Here is a 21,104-nt window from a genome sequence, read left to right on the forward strand (position 1 = left end):
ATGTCTCGAATATTCTATTAATGTCTCGGTAACAATGCATTGGTTCGAGTTTGTTGGGTACAACTTTTTTGCACAAAATATTATCACGACATAAACGAATATAGAAATAAAAAACTGACTGCAACCAGCCATCTGCCTGATGTTAACCCTCCTTGGGAATGTTATTGTTGTCTATCAGCTGCTCAGGCTGTGGGTCCCTTAATCGCCTTGTACGACAACATTTTTACTTCTCAATAAATATAAAACTTAAAGAAGACAAAAACTTGTTCAAGGTTATTTAGAACGAGGTTAAGAATTATTTACCATATTATCTCGTTATCATTAGGCCAGGGACAGGCGAATGTCCCTCATTTGTTCTCTACCTACAATTGTGTGGACACAAAATTAGTCCGTTTAGAAAATTTCTTATACAAAATTCTATTTTCATGCAGCGGACAATAGACTCCATAAAATTGTGATTGCATTTTCGAAGATCTTCGAAATTTAAAATTCGAAATGCGTTAAATTTTTATCGTTTAAAATGGCGTGGTTTGCGTTTTCTTATGCAGGTCGTTTAAGTAATTTAAGTAAACGTCAAAGTTGACTGATGCAACACACCGCACCCTGTATATGATTAGCCCCATTAGAATACAATAGAGATAGGAAACATAAATATTACTCCGAACTTGATTACACTCGACAAGATAAAAGAAAATGTGCTCATTCATATTTGTAATCAAAGGAACACAAATAATTGTATGTCTGTTTAGTTTTATCTGAAATACATAAAAATTTCATCGTCATCATATGCAACCCCCCGTGACCCACTGCTGGGCATACGCCTCCTTCAGTCTACGCCAACCGTCTCTGTCCTGGGCTATCCTTATCCAGTTGTTGCCAGCAATTTCCTTTACATCGTCGACCTATCTAGCTGCTTAAAAATTTATTGCAAAGGAATAGAATTTTAAAAGTACGATAACTGTTGCTCGCAGTCCTACTCGCGGCAAAATACCTCTAAAATTATAACAATAAGGCTCTTAAATAAATAAATAATTTGTTATTCTAACATAGTATTGTATACTTACCCATTATGGACATAGGCTGAAGTAAAATCTTTTAAAAATCAAATAAAAAAAAAAGGATTTATTGACATAGAAATTGTCAAACAAATTAGGTTGATAAGTATGTACAGTACATTATAAAAATGCACCGCCGGGTACAGTATATAAAAATCCACCCCTCACTGACGCGCCATAGAACTAGGCGTCAGCCTGTATCTCGGTTAACGCCTTCTATACTACGAGGCAGCCGCGTTTCTCGTGGCCACACAGGGTACGCAGTACTTATGTGTCAAGTACCTAGCCAAGGTCACACGTTAACATCTGGGGATAGGAGGCGAAGCTTGCCATCGATTTCCAGACGGCTTGACGTAAAACTTTCTTTATAATCTCCACACGAAGAAAATGTCCGTCCAGATAATTTTATTTTTCTTATCGTTGTTTGAATTTTCTTCTCTTTCTGTCCTCTCTTGTTCTTGTCTATCTGTCCATAACAATATGGCGATGTAAATTGGTATTTTTTCTATTGTAGATTTATGAAGTCTAGGAAAATATAGATTTTTTAATAAGCTATTAGTAACCCACTGTTGGACGAAGGCTGGTTCCTTTTTCACAAATGTCTTTCTATTGCAGTGTGATTACCACCGCATAAATCAATCTGAAAATAATAGTAACAAAGCTGCAAACCTATATCCTTCTGCATACTTTAATTTTATGTATATGAAATATTAAGAAATTTGGTCAAGTACGTAGATACTTATCAAGCTTTGTGATGTAACAAACAAACTGTCGTGTGCGTCTAACTATAATACTGATCAACTATGTTAATATTAAAGGTAAGGACAAAGTGACTAACACAAGATAAACTGTTAGCAATTTCAACCTGTATTTGTCCCCAAATATCTATTTGGTCCTTTTCAGAACTATAAATGCACTCACTGCCCTATCTTGTAATACGAACGGTCAAACAGATTAAATTATATCGTTATGACTTGAATTTTCCACAACTTATTAAATAACATTTTCCCGGTCCTGGAAAATTATATTGCGTTCTCCTATTCTGACATTATTGAAGAAGCAAGGGTTTATAGGAAAAAATATTCTAGCGTTTTATAGTGAAAGAAATAACAAGGAATCATTTCCCTTGTAGACTTAACGAGATAATGTTATGTATAATTTTAGAACTAAGTTCTTTATTCTTTCAAGTGTGCAGTGGAGTAGTTGTACGAGTAGACGAACTAAATATTAAATGTTTTGGTCTTTTATTGCAAACTGTGCTTGAAGCGATGGTGGTGTAATGGTTATGAAGCCCGCCTGTGATCCGGAACAGGTTCGAACCCTACTCGTGTCATTTGAGTTTATTTACCAATCTGACTCGTGTATAGTAGTTTTCATCGACCACCACTTGCTTCCGGTGAAGCAAAACATCGTGAGGAAACCTGCACTCTGGTTGATTATCAACTTGTGTGTGAAATGGAGAAGGTAATGCCAAATAGTGCCAAGAAAGTCGTTATGAGTGTTTTATTCCACGTAATAACCACCCTAGGTCGTGAAGAATGTGACTACGAAGTTCTCATATTATAATGAATCAATATTATAATATATAGCATATTATAATATATAGCATATTATAATATTGTATTCTGGGAAATTAAATCTTAATGGCTTATTTGTCATTTAAGATATGTAATTAATTGATTTAACGTAATTTGAAACTATGCTTAATTAATAATTTATTAGTATTGAAACTAATTAATTGCTAAAACATAATGGATTGATCAAATGGCAAATGTCGAAATGACCACAAATGTGGTTAGTTAGATTTAGTAAGCACTTCAACGGAATACCTACTAATTCCATGGGTTAGCTTCATGTGGTTTTGTAAACTTCACGCGGTGCAAACAAGATCATGGATTTAGTAAATACTTCTTTGTACGGAGTACCTACTAATTCCATAAACAACATAGACTTAGACTTGACAAGAATGGACACATTTATTATTCACTACATATATTCGCAGCAGCCTTGGCTGAAGATATGTCCTAACTTTCCTAGCGCGATACAAATAAAAACATGTATTTTATGGTGGCATCTAAACAAATGTAATTACCTTATTATAGATTGTTGAAATTGTGTGTGTTACTTTTTGTGTCATATAAATAAAATCAATGACCAATAATCACATTGATGAATCTGCGAGTTTGTATTAAACGATTGACCCTAAAATAGTACGCTCATATATTTTTTTTCTTAAATATCTCTTATCTTACATCCAGTCCAGTCCGAAGCTTTTATTGTTGTCAGAGAGATCAATCAAGAGAGATGTATTTAATAAGTACTTCTTGTACGGAGTACTTACTAATTCCTTGGAGAGATCTCATTACATTCAAGGCGTGACAAAGAGAGATACAGAGAGAAATAGGGATATAGTAGATATGAATATGATCAAGACAAATGAGCATCGAGCCGATTGAAGTGGCCTAGGGACATTGTTGTCTTGTTTTACATGTTCGGTTCTATCCGCGCCGGCAACCTAATCCAGGTTATGGTTTCGTGTTTCGATTCGAATTCGCCACACATTAAATTCGGCTATCCATCAACACTACTAGAGTTGTTAGGCCGGATAAATCCGGACATAGCTAGGCTTTTTGATTACGTGTCCGGCCGGTGTCCTGGCTTTTGTTAGGCTTTTTAACTTGAACCATAGTTACTTCACGTCGAGTGTTGAGATCACCAACGAGCTAGCGCTGAGCTAGAATTTAATTTTAACTAATATTAATAATCGTCATATCGAGTGTGTTATAAGCTAACACTGGTGTCAGATTTTATTCAAGTCGCCTAAATGCATCTAACATAACTTTTACGACTATTTACCGCCATCTAGTAATATTAATAATAAATTACTTAGACTGATGTCATTTTATTTAATTTAATTTGTTTTAATTAATATTTTAGAGGATTTATGGTACATAATCAAATAATCTTGGTATTTATATATAATATATTTTAGTCGTATTAATATTGACACAAATTCCTCAATAATGTAGTGTCCGGCTTTCTTAGTCAAAATGTCTGGCCAAATAGCTGCCTGGTATCGTAGAATATTTTGTGTAGCTCACTATATATGCCCTTTGAATTATTTTAAAGTTAAAGTGGAACAATTTTATTATTATTAGAAAGTTATTATTATTTTTGCTTTAGAGTTGAAGTAGAACGATTTTTGGAGTCAAAGTCAGGCTATTAATTTTGGCGACCTGGCAACCATATGTGGCATAATCCGTCAGGCGACCTGGCGACCTGGCAACCCTAGCCTACCCTTGTGTAAGTTTCACAGTGGCTTCTGTATCATACCTACTCATGTAACTAAATGCTGCATTATTTATTATTATCATCATTTATTAAGATTTAGGAATTAGACCGCCACCTCAGGGTTTTCACGTAAAATTTGAATAACAAAATCCCAATATCTAATCACAATCTCAAAAATACTTAATCATACAAACTGGCATTTTGGCTTCAGTACTTCTGCATAAACAAACTGATAATTTTATATAATATTATGTACTCATAATATTGTAGAAATCTTGTATTCTACAACAATGGTTTAATGAAACTTGTCAAACAACAAAACAATATTTCCCTTTGTAAATAAGTTATGGAATGCTAAATCATATGACATCCTTAATTATAGGTTTTATGTCGTTAATTCAAGGTGTCAAAATTAAGCGTCGGTGGGCAACACGAAATGGTACAGTCTGCAACATAGTTAGCTATCAAAATTAATTTTAATTTTAACCAACGATAATGTAAGTCTATTAGCTCTTACTTGAAATACATCCACAATAGAGACACGTTATATTTATCACATAATATTTATGCATATCCAGTACATAGATGTGAATGTAACGAAACACGAAGAACACGTTTACTTGTATGGGCGTATTTAGTGCCAATAAGGTAGTAATAATAAATTTATAAAACTAAATTATTATTTCTATACAGTTACTAGCGGCCAATCCCGGCTTCGCACGTGTAAAATCATAATAAATTATACTTCTAAACCTTCTTTTGGAATCATACTATCTATTAGTGAAAACCGCATGAAAAAGACAGACAGACACGGCTGTGGATTTGGAATTGGACGTTTTATAATATGTAAGGATACCTCGCCTAGTTTTATGTCAGTTTCAAATGAGCAAATAAACGATAGTTCAAATAATACAAGACGAGAACAATTTTTTTGGCATTTCTTCTTATAAAACGTCATTTCTCCGTAGGTGTTAGCTTTGAGATTTTTATATAACATAGTTTAAAAATTTTAATAGTAAAATGCACAAATATGAAGGACTTATTTTTGTATCTCTATTTTCACTTATAGGTACTAGAGTTTTCTATCAGCTGACGAACCGACGTACATATAAATCTCCTAGATGTTGCCCGAGGCTTCGCTCCCGTGGGAATTTTAAGATAAAACATGGCCTATAACAATCTTGGATAATGTACCTTTCTAATGGTGAAGTTGAATGTGTAGTTTCAAACATACAAACTCACAAACGCTTACCTCTAATAATAATATAAATAGTATAGATAATTAAACGAAAGTGACTTTTTCGCACATGATTTAACAGGCACGTCTTCCCGGTTGGCTTAATACACAAAGCTAATTTGGCCACAGCGGCCGCCCTGTCATTAGCCCTTGAACTCAGGACCCCTGTATAGGCCAATGGGCAGTAATTAAAGAAGAACTCTCCACAGATTGCGAAGCATCGCAATTAGACAAATTGTCAACTGTTCAGTTGTTGTGAGAGGCCTTTTCATACGACGTATATGACTTTATAGACGTCACATGACTGTCTCTCTCTCTCTCAGAGTGTTTTCCCGTTTCCTTCTCAGCCGTTGAGCGTCGTAGCCCAGAGCTATCTTACTCTTTCGTCTTCACTTCGCACGGGTTAGCATTTCTCTTCTCACCGTCGAATCGATTCGAAATGAGACACAGCGAACTAATCACATTGCGCCATTCGATCAAGTCTTCTTCTTGATTGAGAGAATTTATTCTTTTTACAATTTGATCTGCCTCTTTATACAGATTTCCAAGAGAATGGTTATTATTATACCATTGAGGTAACGTGATATTAATGACGTTATTTATCGGTGCCATAGAAATCCTGATTTCAGTGGAGTGCGACTTGTAGGGGTAGATATTCAGCTTGATTCGATGTTGAGAAGAGAAAATGCAAAACGTAAGTTAAAATGAATAGCACAAAAATAAAATGCCACCGAAAATTGTCTACGTTCTCCTTTATCATCTTGTTTCATCCGCAGCTATAAATATGAGAGCTCAAAATATTGTTTTTATTTTATTAATTTATGTAGGTACATAAAAAGTGTAAATAAATATTTATATTACGAAACTATGTAATAAGTTGTTGTTCTGTACTTTGCACGATCCACATCGACAGACTGTTATCACGCATACCATCCTTGAAAATTAGCTCCATCCTCCACGACCAGGCGACAGAGGCATATAGATAGACAGATAGATAAAACATTTATTTGTAAAACAACAACACAATACACAATCAGAGTAAAAACACAAATAAAACACAGTATTCATAAACATAATTGAAACGCAAGTGTTCTGTGTGGAGCAATACAAAAAGGCTCATCTCAGTACACATATCCACTTAGAGGGGCGAACACTGATTTTCAGATAAGACCTGAATTATATATAAATATAACCATATGAATGTATTTGTTTCTCACGTATTGCTTACACATTTTAAAACAAAGTCCTCTACCGCGTGTGTCTGTCTGTATGTATAAACCATGTTGACATAAAAACTAAATTATATATTTAAAAAAACCACCGAATCTTAGGTTATTGGTATCGTATCGTATCTGATAGGTATCGTTTTATTTGCTGAAAAAGAGCTGCAGTTTCCAGACACTCCCAATTAAATTCTTTTTTAAATAATAATAAAAAACAAGATCAAAACCTTTTCAATTGTTTGGCATATGATACGAGGACAGGCATACATACACTGATGCGTTATATTCCTAACTCCCCTACTGCCGTCGTCGAGGGTTAAAAACAAGACTTCAGAGTAACAAGTCACATTCTAACAAACTGATGCTCACTTCAAGTTCTCTGCCAGCATTCCTATTGTATGATTTCTATTGAACAGTTGCGATATTTCTTTATATTTTCAATTCTGATTCCACTGACTGCATTCACTATAATTGAATGTGCTTGACTACCATTGCATGAAAATCAAATGACATTTTTTGTACTATTTATGTAGTATGTCCGTATTGTTACAGTTACTTGAACAGTTGGCTGGGAAATAGAAGCGAATTTATATTTTTTAGTTCCCTTTAAAATGTTTATTGAGATGATATTTGATTGAGTACGTTATGTGGCGTCATTTTATGCTCATTATTCAACGAATCCCTTATAAAACCAAAAGGGGAAAGCGCAAATCAACTCTGACGTCAATTTTAATCTACTACTTTGAGTTTCCCTGTGCACGTTAACGTTGAGTAGATGATATTTTATTTTTTTATTTAATTTGAATACTTACGTTGATGAGTGTACAATGATTTGGTAGGCCATTACCATAGCAAATTCTTGCCCTAATCTCTGAGTTCCAATACGAGTAATAAATGACCCTTTCGTCACGCAATAGTCTTTTTAGATACTTTTACAAATAACAAAAAGTAGTACGCATTTGTGGTCGGCGTTCAGAAGTGTAGATATGAAAATAACATTATAAAGTAAAAAGTAAAAAAAAATGGATGAAAATTATGTATTTAACAATATTTATTTCTCAACAAGTAGATAGATATTTACTTAATGAGATAAGTTTTAACATGACATAATTATAAACAACTCATGCAAAATTAGCAAAATCTGTACATTTATATTGTTACTGACTAAGATTGATAACTACATAGATTTTTCTTAACTATTGGCACGATTTTCAAACAAACTTTTACCCCCTCATTATAACGTCATTTACGCCCGTCATTTGGGGGTTAATTTTTGAAAAATATGTAGCCTATTTTTGATCAAGAGTCATTAACTACACGCATACTAAATTTCATAAAAATCGGTTTGGCAAATAGATGAGCCGTTGAACTGTGCAGTCCGGTTAGAAGAGACAGAATCAGATTAGTACGCGGGTAGAATTGAAGCTAGAAATACATGGGTACTTTTTATCCCTATATTCTTACGTAAGCGAAGCAACGACGCGGAGTTAGTTTACAATATGTTTTCTTCTTCCCCTTCCTAGCCAGGGGGTGGGTTGTGGGTGTCAACCCCCAAAAAAGTTAAGATATATTTTTAGACATTCATAAAATTAAAATAAAGACAGGCGTATGGCATATCTTATTCATACTATTTCCTACATCAAAATATATGGCTTGATTCGCTCACTCCGCCCGCCGCCGTACCCGGCGGCTTATTTACACCCCTTATATAACAAAACGTATTTTTATTTACTTATCCTTTACTGTCCCACTGCTAAAAAAGGACTCCCCAATTCCTTATCTTATGAATACAAGGGTTATTTTATGATTTTTTCTAGAACCCCACCTAATACTAAAACCTGGCTACGTCCGTGATTCGTTCCGTAGTTGATATTCTGCACGTCTACGGTATTTCGTAGCATTACTACGAGCTGCGGACGCTACGGTTGATTGCTACGACTGTTCGTAGCCGCTAAGTCGCGTCATCAGTCATTCTCAGCTACGAGATTAAGCAAAAGGAAATTAATAATTATATCTAAAAAACAAAACACGGATTCGAATTTTTGTATTTTCGAAGCCAGCAGCTCAAAAGTTATACTTTTTGACGCATGTATAGATCTGCATCATAAAATGTTTTATACATTTTTTATGTTATCATACACCGACTTTCACATATACTTAATGTGCACAACGATAGTAAACACAAATTTAAGACATTTAAAACTTTTTACTACTTTGCTGTAATTATTTTTTTTTTAACTTTTTAAAATGATCCGACAATTGCTTTGAAATTTGTAAATAAAATTTAAAGATTTATTTTAACACTACATGTTAAAGTAAGTGTTAAAGTATACGCGTGCTAACATAATTTTAAATTTAGATTTTTCCGTGATGCTATAAAATCAGCATGATATCGAATGTCCAAATCGGAACACACGGAAAGTCAAATGTGACACACGGTTAGCCAAATGTGACACACGGACAGCCAAATGTGACACACGGATTGTCAAAAAGTTATAAGGATAATAGCGTTGAAGCGTCCTCGCCACAGGTACCGCCCGGTAGGCGGCTCAGGGAGGTAGGGGGTAGGGGCGACGGGGAGGCGAGTGGCGGTGATTCTGGCGAGGCCTCCACGACTCAGCGGGCAACATTCGCGCGCTGACTGTACCCGCGGCCACCCGCCCGCGAACCCGGTACGCTAAAAGTTACGTAACGCTCTTTACAACTGTTGAGTGCAGCACCCGCTCTCACCGCACACCATCTCGCGCGCACCCAACCAACATGCTCGCGGCATATGTTATATACCACAAGACTGCCCCAAAGACTATCACAGAGCACAAATATTCGAAAACTTAAACTTTACCTTTCATCGCACTGCCAAAATGTCCTGCCAATATTTTTAGCCAAGTTTTCGGTTTAAGCTAGATTAGTTAGTGCTTATGCTTGTGGAAGTGCCAAAGTAATACAAAAGACTGAATGATTAGATTTAAATTAACATATTATGATAAGGCGCCACCATAGAACTAGGCGCAGAATACGTACCATCAAAAGGCATAGGGTGCTTCATGCACTCCCATGGCTATTGTATATTACATTATCACTGCCAGCGCTTCTGCCAATAGTCTGTAAATTGGGCTACGATGGACGGAGAATTAACGCAATTCCTCTCTCAGATCTGCCGGACGTCAGATTGCCGTCCGAATTTCCTATTGATGTCGAGGAGTTACTCAAAATTCGCGATAACATTAGTTCGTGGGTGCTGTGGTGGCGTCAAAATGTCCGGATCGGCGCTCCGCAGACCCCTAGACACGTTGAGGAAGATGACTGCGGTCCGAGAGTGGCCATAGTTGATGAGAGAGATAGACCAGAAGAAAAAGTGGAGAAGCGACGGGGAGGGGGAGCGGGCCCGCGGCGTCGCGGGCTCGAGAATGAGTTGGAGGGAGAAAGAAGACGACCCAGGAGGAGACCCAGAAAAAAGTAAGTCATTTTACTCTGGCAGGACGCAGAGTAGTGCTCGAGACCAGCGGCCTGGGGCTCAGACCGGTTCGAACTAGGTTTCTCACAAATCTGGTTGTTACTAGTTTAGCTCTTATATTTTCCCTTTACATTTTAGCGAAGGAGATGAGGATTTTCATTAAACATCACATTGTCACAAGTCGAGTAATTTTTTATGGATTTTATATTTCGTCGATTATTTTGTGCTTGATACATTTTCATGATGCATCTGTTATAATAATTACCTAAATTTGAGTTATATTTAAATGTTAACAAACTTTTAATCTTAAATATCACACCGCCGTGATCTAATCAAAATGTATGAATAACGATACAACTTGTTAGAAAGTTTTAAATTACTTTTAAAAACTTTGATATACAGTTTATGTATTAAAACTTTTATATTCTCTAAATAAGCTCCGCGAATGTTCAAGTAATATTTAAAAAGCACTGCGAATAAAAATAATTGGAACTTTTAAAATTTTATAATAGATACTTATCTTTCTAAAAACAGAGAAACCTATTCTTTATTTTTATGTCCGAAATTCAGAATGTCTAATTTTCTTATAAGAAAAATAAGATCAAAAAATTATTTTTGTGTTAATTAAGCTTAAGAAATATTAAATCTAAGTAAATATTTTTTTTTTTATATATATTGTTTAATGAAATTATTTATCAAACTAAATTAAAAAAAAAAGAAAAAACAAAAGCTGACAATTCATAGTTACCTAAATAAAAATACATAAAACAAGACAAACTCAATACAAAATCTAAACAAAATTTACTATACATAACCATCACTTTTTCGGGAGTTGGTTAATAAAAGGACACGCCCTTAATCCCTTGAATGTATAAAGTTGACATTTTTCATCGAGGTCCATTTTGGTTGAGACAAGTTTGTTGGCTTATCTTCTTTTATACCCGACTGCTACGAATGGTTATGTTTTTTATATGAATATATAATATACTATCTAAAAATATCTCTGCTTTATATAAATTACGGATTTGTGTAATAATTTTTCATTATAATTACGGAAAAATATGCGTAACTTAACATAACTTTTCGCAATTAAGTACTTAAACAATGCATACTCGTAATACCTCAGTTTTTTGACAATAATCATTAAATATAATGATATCTAGCCGATGTCATTCTGAAATATTTTTGAAAAGTTTTTATTTTACTTGCCATGTTAGAGTGAGTCAAATGTAGCAAGTAAAATGTTTTCTCTCACGATTATGCTATAAATTTTATAATATTTCTTTAGTAAAAAAAAATCAAGTTTGTTACGAATTTCAAAAAGGCGGCCACAACAAAATGGCGAATTTTGTTGTAACTTGTAAAATACTGGAAATTGAATAAAAAATAAAGCATTATTTAAAAAAAAGTGTTTCAATATAAGCTTTTATATAATAAAAGAAAAATAATAAAATTTGAAAAAGTAAATGATAAATAAAATGTATTTTATATTTTATTAAACGAAAATGCAATAAAAGTTTGTGTGTATAAAATTATTATTATCTTTTTAGTACAACTGACATTAAAAAAAAGTAGAACTGTTTTTTTATTGTGTGTGATACACGAATAAATTGCATAAAATTGATCAACTACAATGCTTTAATAAATTATATCACCATTCCAATCCGAATTAAGTATTTTTAGTACTACATTAAATGAATAATTAACCTGAGTTTAGAGAATACACGATTGTTTAAAAGTTAGGCACTACTATATAAAAAAAATTAAAAAGTAAATCATTATTTAGAAATCACCCTGGGGATTTGTTACATTTTTTAACAATAAAAACACTGATCAGGTCAACTTTGTATAGTCTGAATCTTTTTTATCGATTTCATTTCATCGAAAATTAGATATTGAGTGATAATTGTTCGTTGGGAGCCAATACTGAGTGCACCATCAGATCGTGCCATAGGACAAGCGGAATTAGGTGACTAGCAAAAATAGATTTAAGACAGAAAGCTAGACATGTGAAATTAAATAATTAGCTTGTAATAATCAAACCACGAATAAAACTTTATATTCTATTCACACCCGATCAACACGAACGTGTCAGGCTGCGTGCAAACTTAGGTTATGATTTACTAAGCAATTTAGTGTTGCGGCTTTTTTGACATTGAACAGTTGTATAATAAAAATGGTCGGCCGTAAGGAAGGCTGACCTTGAATCGGCTATTTTGCAAGCTGAGGCTGTGCCGCAGAGAGTCTGAACGGCATCGATCCACTTGCCCCTTAGCAAACTAAGGCTTAAGATGCTAACTTGGTATGTTAAATATGTCTGAGGCTTTTGTAACAATGAGTTAAAGACGACAATGCTCGCTGTGTGCGAGCATCATACTTGGATGCATATTTTAAATTAGGTGTATTTATCTAGAGTAAAATATAATTTTAAAAATGCGCCCGCTAAAGTTACTTCAAAAATAATATTAATGTTAATCAGTAGTAGTTGTGAAAAACAGTTATGAAAATAAACTCATATTATATGTCACTTGTTCAAAGCTTACAAGCTTTTACATAATATGAGACGTAGCAGTGTTTAAATGTAAAATAAAATAATTTTCCAAATGCGTTTAGCATACCTAGGCTTCTCCCAGATTTTTACTACATAGTAATGATACCATCTTTGGTAATATTGTCTATGGCTCATAGAGTCACGCAAGCAACTTCGCGTGCGGTCGAAATGACCCATATAACAAACTCGCGAGTATGTCGCGTTTTTTTCTAACCAAAGCTGTTAATTTTTGCTTGTACACTGCAAATTTTACGTCGTGATTAGAATTTTTAATTAAACATTATTTTTTTACCGTCGATTAACATTTCTTCGTAGATTTGTTAGAAAAATGACAGATCGATGGTAGGTCAACCTGATATGATCATTACTTCACGATCACTACTTTCTTAAATTTGCAAATACTGAGTATAAATGCGACAAAATCTGACAAGACTTATACGACTAACCACCGCCATCTAGAAGCAAGACTAAAGTAAACTAACCCCAAGGTTTTGTCACGTCTCTTTTGACTAGAAACTTCCAAAAAATACTATGACTGACATAAAGATCTATACTATACTGCGTTTTCGGGATTTTCTCAGAACGTTTGAAACGCTGCGTTCGCACTGTTATTCAAATTTTTCAAATAGTAACAAAGACAAGAATTCTTTAAAATAATTAATCTATATTGTAGTGATGTCAATTTTTGAATGATTCTTTTCTCAAGAAAATTAACGGATCTTAACGGAACGCTCTGAGAACGTTTCATGTCATGATTATGTTTCGGGATGTCTATTATGAATCTAACACTGATACAAACACTGAGAACAGTGCTGTGAGCTTCATTAGTATAACGAACGGATAATATCAGATATCAACATTTCGTGCGAGTTGCAAGAGTAAGTAAACTTCGCTCATATCAGACGTTAGATCGCTCCTATTGTTGTTATCTCCTGGAAATACTCGTATAATGAAGACAGAATATATATACCAGCGGCAACTGAAAAAATAAACTTTAAGGTCGCTTAGCGAGTTATGTTTATTCAAGTAGAATTGAACGAATATGGAATGATTGTTAATGAAATTTAACCAGAACTGGTCACCGAAGTACGAGTGAACCAATTACCAGATGAACGGAAATTTCTGATCAAGAATGCTGGAAGGAAACGGATGAGAAATGCACAAGAGCGAAGAAATTGGCGTGAATTGCTAGAGGTCTACATTCATACATGACTAGAGATACATAATAAAAAGATGTGCAACATAGGAAACGAAAGGAGTTTTTTAAGTTTTCGTATTTTTCATAAATCACATAAAACAATAGTTTGGCCTGCAAGACAGTTATGGCAAAGGCAGGCAAGGGGGCAAATTTGTAATGATTTTGGATTAATGTGCTGTTGATATGTACTGTACTGATTGTACTGATATGTACTGTACATTAGCTATACGGTTAGGAAGTAGGTAGCATGAAATAAAATTATAGATTTTATTTAGTTACGAGTATGTTGTTTACTGAGAGTTTTCTTGTAGTCTTACCGAGTAATATTATTTTGAGTGCTAATAAAAAAAAATACATTTTATGATGTTTAAACTGACTTGAAAAAGTGGAGGTTCTCAATTGGTCGCAATCTTTTATGTTTATTATTATCCAATAGATTTCAAAAAATCACTTTTTAAATTAAACAACATTAATTATGGTCGTAAAAGTTTATATGTCAAAGCTGACTCTCTCTCTCTCGCAAAATGTCGTGTCAGGGAAAACAACATTACGACAACATTAATATTTACTAGTATCACAATTATTTGTTATAAAATCAAGCATATCCAATTTATCTCAATCTTAGCCAATTTTATTTTTGTTCTATAAATAATAAAGATCTTTAAAACTGACCGTACGCTTCAGTTATATTCTAAACAATTATATTCGAAATCTAAGTTCGCATTGTCCGAATTACTGATGACATAATTTTAATATCATTTTCAAATTTCTCTGAATTCCAGGATACCTATGCGAATTACTGTCACTTAGTTGTCTAATTTTCATAATGGAACATCTAACATGTTCCACTTATCACCGCTGTGGAATAGCCTGTTCAAGTGTCAATTAAATTGTTTTTGAAACGAATGAAAAGAAGACACGGAAATTGGATCTAAATAAAAAAATCTCTCTCGCTGACAGTCCTTCTACTAGGCAATTATAATGTTGACAATTGAATATATTTTTTAAAATGTCATTTTTGACACAAGCTTTTATTAATGTTAGAAAGATGTCCGTGCAGTAAATCGTTGAAGAGTAAGTGGAGAGTAGGGGAGCCGTTCTCTGTATACGTCATCAGGTCATGTCTATCATAATAAAGCATTATTACCCAGGCTACACAACCAGGTTTCACAACGGGTGCTGCCGGGGGGAACTGGTCAGCTCGATCTTTTATTAAAAGTGATGACGTGAAAAAGTGCCTGTGAAGGCCTAATTTCTGAATAAATGATTTGATTTTGATTTTGCTACGTGTGAACAAATTTTAGCTTAATGTTTTGAAGATATATGCTTCTAAATTGAGATGCAAGATTCTACCCGATACATACTTACATACATTGGAAGTTTAATAAAGCAAAATTACGTGCAATTTTTTGATAAAAAAAATAATTAAAATGGTTTTTTAGAAGCGCTAAACATAACCCCAACTTTTTATTTAGAAGAATAACTCTTAGTTATATAATACTAGCTAAGGCCTGGGGCTTCGCTCCAGTGGGAATTATAGGATAAAAAGTATCCTTTGTGTTATTCCAGGTTATATTCCACCCGTGTATTAAATTTCATAACAATCCGTCCAGTAGATTTTGTGCGAAAGAGTAACAAACATAAATCCTCACAAATTTTCGCATTTATAATTTAGTACGATATCCCTGGACTTATGGACTACAATTGGATTTTTTATTGTACTGTAGCAAATAACTATATGTTCAACAAAAGTTTAGACTAAGTCAATTAGGTTATTGTTAACTTTAAACTCGAATCGGTTGAACAAATATTGACTGTTGCTCTCAAATTCCAATCAATAACCGCTCCGCCATCAATATAGGTCAATTTTAACGAAAATGAACAATTAAGCTGGGTAGCTTAATTGTCAATATTCGCTAAAACTGACCAATATTGTTGTGATAAATTATATTAAACAACATCGGTATAGAAACTTATACTACACAAGCATTTAGCACATAATAAGCACGAAGCGGTGGTTGTAAACCGAAAGGTCCCATGTTCGAATCCCACTGGTGTCACATGAGTTTGCATACCAATCTGACTCATAGTTTTCATCGACCACTACTTGCCAACCATTATTACTACAAAAATATAATACTATAACAAAACTAAAAATAAGAAAATTATACCTCACAAATATTGTAATTAATGCTTGTTTTTTTTTTTATTGGACCAGCAAATGTGGTTGCAAGCAATGCCGGTCTTCCGTTGGGATTTTCTGAGTAATACATACGAACAATCACAACCTAATATTTTCTTTGAGAATGATGTACTTGGCTGTAACTTAAAATCTGATATAGGTTTCATCGCGATAATTTGCTTTGGAGAATTGACTACAAGAAGTTATGAGCGAACGCACGAAATAAACGCGTGTGCAGCCGCGAGCGAAAGCAATCCGTATAATTGTTTCGAATGAATGCGTAAATGTAACGTTTTATTTATAGGCAGGTTCAGTCAAAAATCTAATGCTTTGAGATCAATAATAACAGTATGGGTAGAAAAATAAACATACTTTTTGTATATTTTGCCTAAACATAAGTTGTTTACTTTGAACCTGGCATGGAAATGGAGCAGGAAAATATTCATATTTACCATCTGTCCGTCCCCTATAATACTGAGAACAGATGTTGGGCTACGAGTCACATCTGCGGGGAAAAGTTTCCGTCGTCTCTCATCTGATTTCATTTTTTTATTAGTTCAGTCAGTGTCATTGGTAATGTTTGTCTTCCGGGCATAGCCTGTGTTGTCTGAGCATTATTTATACCTGAGAGTATTTAATCTGATACTTATATGTTTTATTTCAATTTGATGTATGTACCTACTAAATTAAACGCCATAAGATTAAATAAATACACACCAGTCTTAGGTGTATGGAAGTAATTAGTGTTACAAATGATATGGTTGATAATTTTTGTAAGAAGAGGGAAAATAAAAGTCATGTTACCCTTCTCTCAGTCTATACTAGAAAGATAACTGCTACTAGTGACTACATGATGTGATTATCATATCCAACACTTGTTAAACACTGTCAGATCTATGTTACATAATCTAGCGGATATATCACGAGCAAGCGGTGAAACAACTACCTACCTACAAGCTTTAAAATACCTAATCCAATTTCAAATTGAATTTTAAAAATAATACACATTACTCAATTTAAATTCGGCCAGTAGTTGAAAGAAACATAGGTAGAGTAAAGCAACCAGTAGTGTGCCTTGTGAAAATTAAGCGTTTCCTTTGTCCCAAGGAGGGCGTAGGTTCAAGGGCACCAGTTCAAGGTCGCCGGGCCCGGAATTGGGTGAGGTCTGGTCTCTGCCCGATACAGGTAGTTACGTTACATAACAACCACAAATACGCGAATTTAGCCACCGATTTTTTTGAAATTTTATATTTAGTTAAGTACTTTTTGTTTGTATATATTAATATTTATTTTCGTAAAATTAAATTATTATTATCATTTGCGTGTCGATATGCCTTTAAGCATCGTCTATTTGACTTACCGCTTTGACATTTAATTTTTTAATTGATTTGGCTCGGATCTTTCAATGTCAAAATATACATAAAAGAAAGAGAGAACCAAGAATTGTGTATATTCCCGTAGTACTTACTAATTCCATGGTAAATTCTATTACTAGCCTAATGAGAGAATAATATTTTTATTATTAAGGTAGTAAATGTACAAATGGTACATAAAAGTCACATATCTATACATTCTATAGTTTTCGGCAAGCAATGTCATTAGTAATATATTTTTGAGAGAAAATGTCACTATATTTTTTTTTTAAATGAAACATTTATGTCAGAAAATAAGGAACACAGAAGAGTTCTTGACATTTTCTACAAACTACTAAAATTAAATTTTAAATTCTCGGTTCAAATCCACGTGTATGCCAATTAAAAAATGCCAAAGGGAGAATAATGTTGGCGTGAGATTGTGCCAAGCGTGAACCTGTAACGAACCTGGTCGGAATTTTGCATATTTAGATGAAGCTGCGAAAGGTATGCAAGAATTATTTCCTCGCAAAAATAGTATTTTTGGTTATAAAATCCTATGAACGCACGAACCGTATTTTTCGCAATGCAAACACTGATTCATCTTACCAACAAATTTTAAAAACAACTAGTGATACATAACATACTAAAGAACGCAAAATTAATTCTTCCTAATTTCGATGCGGTCGGTCAGTGTAGGGAATAAAATTTTTGTTTGTATTAATTTTTTTAAATTTATTATGTGATAAGGCAACATTATAAATTCTTATTCGATAACTCATAATTCTTTATTTTAGTCAGTCCTTTAATGTCCTTGTATTATATAAAATGATCACTCGAGCCGGATTTTTACTGATGATCTTTGAAGGTAAAGAAACCTTCGAGTACGCAAGGTATAGCAATATTTAGTAGCTAAGTATTATTATCAACATTTAGGGACTCTGCTCAAGTAAAACTATTTTGCGTTAAAAATATTCAAGACATACCTCAACATTTAATCAAGGCAGATGATGAATTCCGTATGGGTTCCTATCATTTTATAAGCCCGGGATTACGCCCGGCTTGAGCTCTAATTTATCGTCGGGATTCTTCTCATCGAACCGAGCCAATCTTCTCATCATAGCTGTAATTACTTTGAACTAGAGATTAGATATACGAGTAAATGAAATATAAGAAATGATTTTGAAACAGCAATGTTAGTTCAAAGATGTTAATTCTTATAAAGCAACGCGAACCTGTACTCAAAATTTTTAAAAGCGTCGATATCGTCACGTTTTTCGTCACGATAAAATAATTAGTACCTATCTACCTAAACCTATGTTGAAAGTGACAACTATTAAATATTCATTAATGGCGGAAAATTTTCGAAATTCACTAAAGAATATCAAATAACAAGAAGGGTTAAGTATCCCAACTTTGAACGTCTTCTTCGAAAAGGCGTGTAATTTTAGTACTCTTCGAAGTTTGCCCGCCAAGTCCTAGGAAAAGTTTCACTTATAATTTGATTGAAACTAAGTACAACTTTAACTGTTCACCCGAGAACGTTTTGTGGCGCTAATAAAACTTAATCAAGTAAAAAATGATCCTTAGAAAATGCTGTGGAAAATTTAAATTTTAAACATATTAACATGGAATTTTAGCAAACAGCTGAAGACATCGCAAAAATCGACAAAATATATCATACTCAACCTACTTACACTCTATTCCATCGATATTATTTCCGATTCAATTCAACTATCACAATTTAACCTTAGGTAATATGTCTTACTTAAGTTGACTGTACTTAAGTTATTTTAAAAACCAAAAAATTATATTTAATTACATTTTTTGAAAACACATAATTCATTTAACTGAATTTGTAACATTTATTATTATTCTACCGTTGTAGCCAGTCATTAAAAAAACTTACACTTTTAACCCAAGGGTGGTGAATCTTTTAAATTCTTTCTTTAAATTAAGTTAATTTAATGTTTTTAGGATGAGTTGCACCAGTCAACTTTGACGATACGAGTATCTTTGACTTGTGCAGAAAAATGAAAATTACCCGATTTTATCTAAAAATCGGCGGTGCTCAGGTTAAAGTTAACATCAATGGTGCAAAAATAGAAGCAAAACTGTATATACTTGTTCATGTGTAATGTGTAAAAATTTGTTTCTATGCTAAAGCTTGCGTTATAAAAACTTTGCATATGAAGTGTCTATTCGTATTTGTTAAGCATAAAAGCGGCCAGCCTAGCTTTTAGTGTTAGTTAGAGATACGAGCTTTCAGAAGCTCTAACGAACACTCATGATAAAATGGCACTAGTGGCAAAGTTACTAGTGTAATTTCAACTCTAATGAACAGCTTACAGCTTATTTTAAGCGTATGAACATTTTTTTTTGTTTAATCTTATAAGTTCTTTGAAATTATTACTTTTTGTATTAAACATAATTTTTAACTCAAAAAAATATACTTAAGAAGTAGAAACATTTAGGTTTAAGGTTTTTATTAACTCGTAATAAGAGTTTACGTTCATTTATAATGAGCCTCAATAATAATTATATACTTAATTAAATATCACAGACAAACAGTGCAATTAACATTATTATGTTTCCATAGACCTATTACCACAATTATGCTTGGAATTAAGTCAAAGTTTTACAGGTTTTAAATTTTTTATTTATTTATTTTATTATATATTTCAACACACATTATTATAAACTTAACTGCTAGCAGTATACAAAAACCCAAATAATTAGGTTTGAACGTACACTGGCATACATTCAACATATATATATAACTATATAGATAGTTATATAACTGGTATTAATTACCATTACGCTTGTCAGAACGGAGTCCAACCATCGTTTCATTAAATTATAAACATTTATCAGAATAATAACAAAAAACATACATAAGTTGGAGTTCTAATTTTAAATGTGAGTTCACGTTAGTTCTCGAAGATTGTTGAAACATTACATGTTAATAATTCAGCCCACAAGTGCTAGCACGACACTTTAATTGTTACTTCTTGTATAGTCATATTTATACCACTCGGAAACTAAGTACAAAATGAGTTTTATTTACTTGATATTTGCTTATATTTTGTATCTGATAATCTCTATCTAAATGTAAATGAAATGCAATTCGATACAAAATGCACTAGGCATGTTGTATTGAATTGCATTACATCGCGGTTAGTTTGCTTCTCGTCTTTCGTCCACATAATATTAAATGGATCGCGAAAATCTTATTTCCTTTTTTCCTAAAGCGATATTCACGTCTACGTTACATCTATTAGAATTCGAAATTCGCAATTTTACAAGCATATATTTAATTTCCCGAACATACCGAATGTTCGGGTGGAATTTTGAAGCAGATATCTTTAACCAATTGAGATGAAAGTTTGTACATACGTTTAGTGCAATGCACTGATGGTACCTACACACAGGAACGGATCCCAACGAGGGAACTTCTTAACGGTTTACTGCACGGACAAGATTTTTTTTATCACGCATTTAATGCAATGATGAAAAAACTTCTTTCACAGACATTGTTGGTCAATTCAAATTTTCTTGGAA

General features: G+C 33.4%; 1 protein-coding gene across 10 annotated transcripts in view; it reads left to right on the forward strand.

Annotated features, from left to right (window-relative positions):
* The window catches only part of Sh (Shaker), a 243,394-nt gene that overhangs the window by 38,044 nt on the left and 184,246 nt on the right, over positions 1-21,104 (forward strand). For 2 of the 10 annotated variants that reach the window (XM_053768568.2, XM_053768569.2), the window contains exon 1: positions 9,603-10,262. The exons of 3 other annotated variants lie outside the window; for them this stretch is intronic. In XM_053768568.2, the coding sequence (XP_053624543.1) occupies positions 9,787-10,262 (476 nt within the window). In that variant the 5' untranslated portion in view covers positions 9,603-9,786. Of the gene's footprint in view, positions 1-9,587; positions 10,263-21,104 lie in introns of those variants that run through there. 5 more of the 10 variants (XM_053768570.2, XM_053768582.1, XM_064437021.1 and 2 more) reach the window with 5 other exon arrangements.

This window comes from Plodia interpunctella, chromosome Z, assembly GCF_027563975.2.
Source record: "Plodia interpunctella isolate USDA-ARS_2022_Savannah chromosome Z, ilPloInte3.2, whole genome shotgun sequence".
Lineage (NCBI taxonomy): Eukaryota > Metazoa > Arthropoda > Insecta > Lepidoptera > Pyralidae > Plodia > Plodia interpunctella.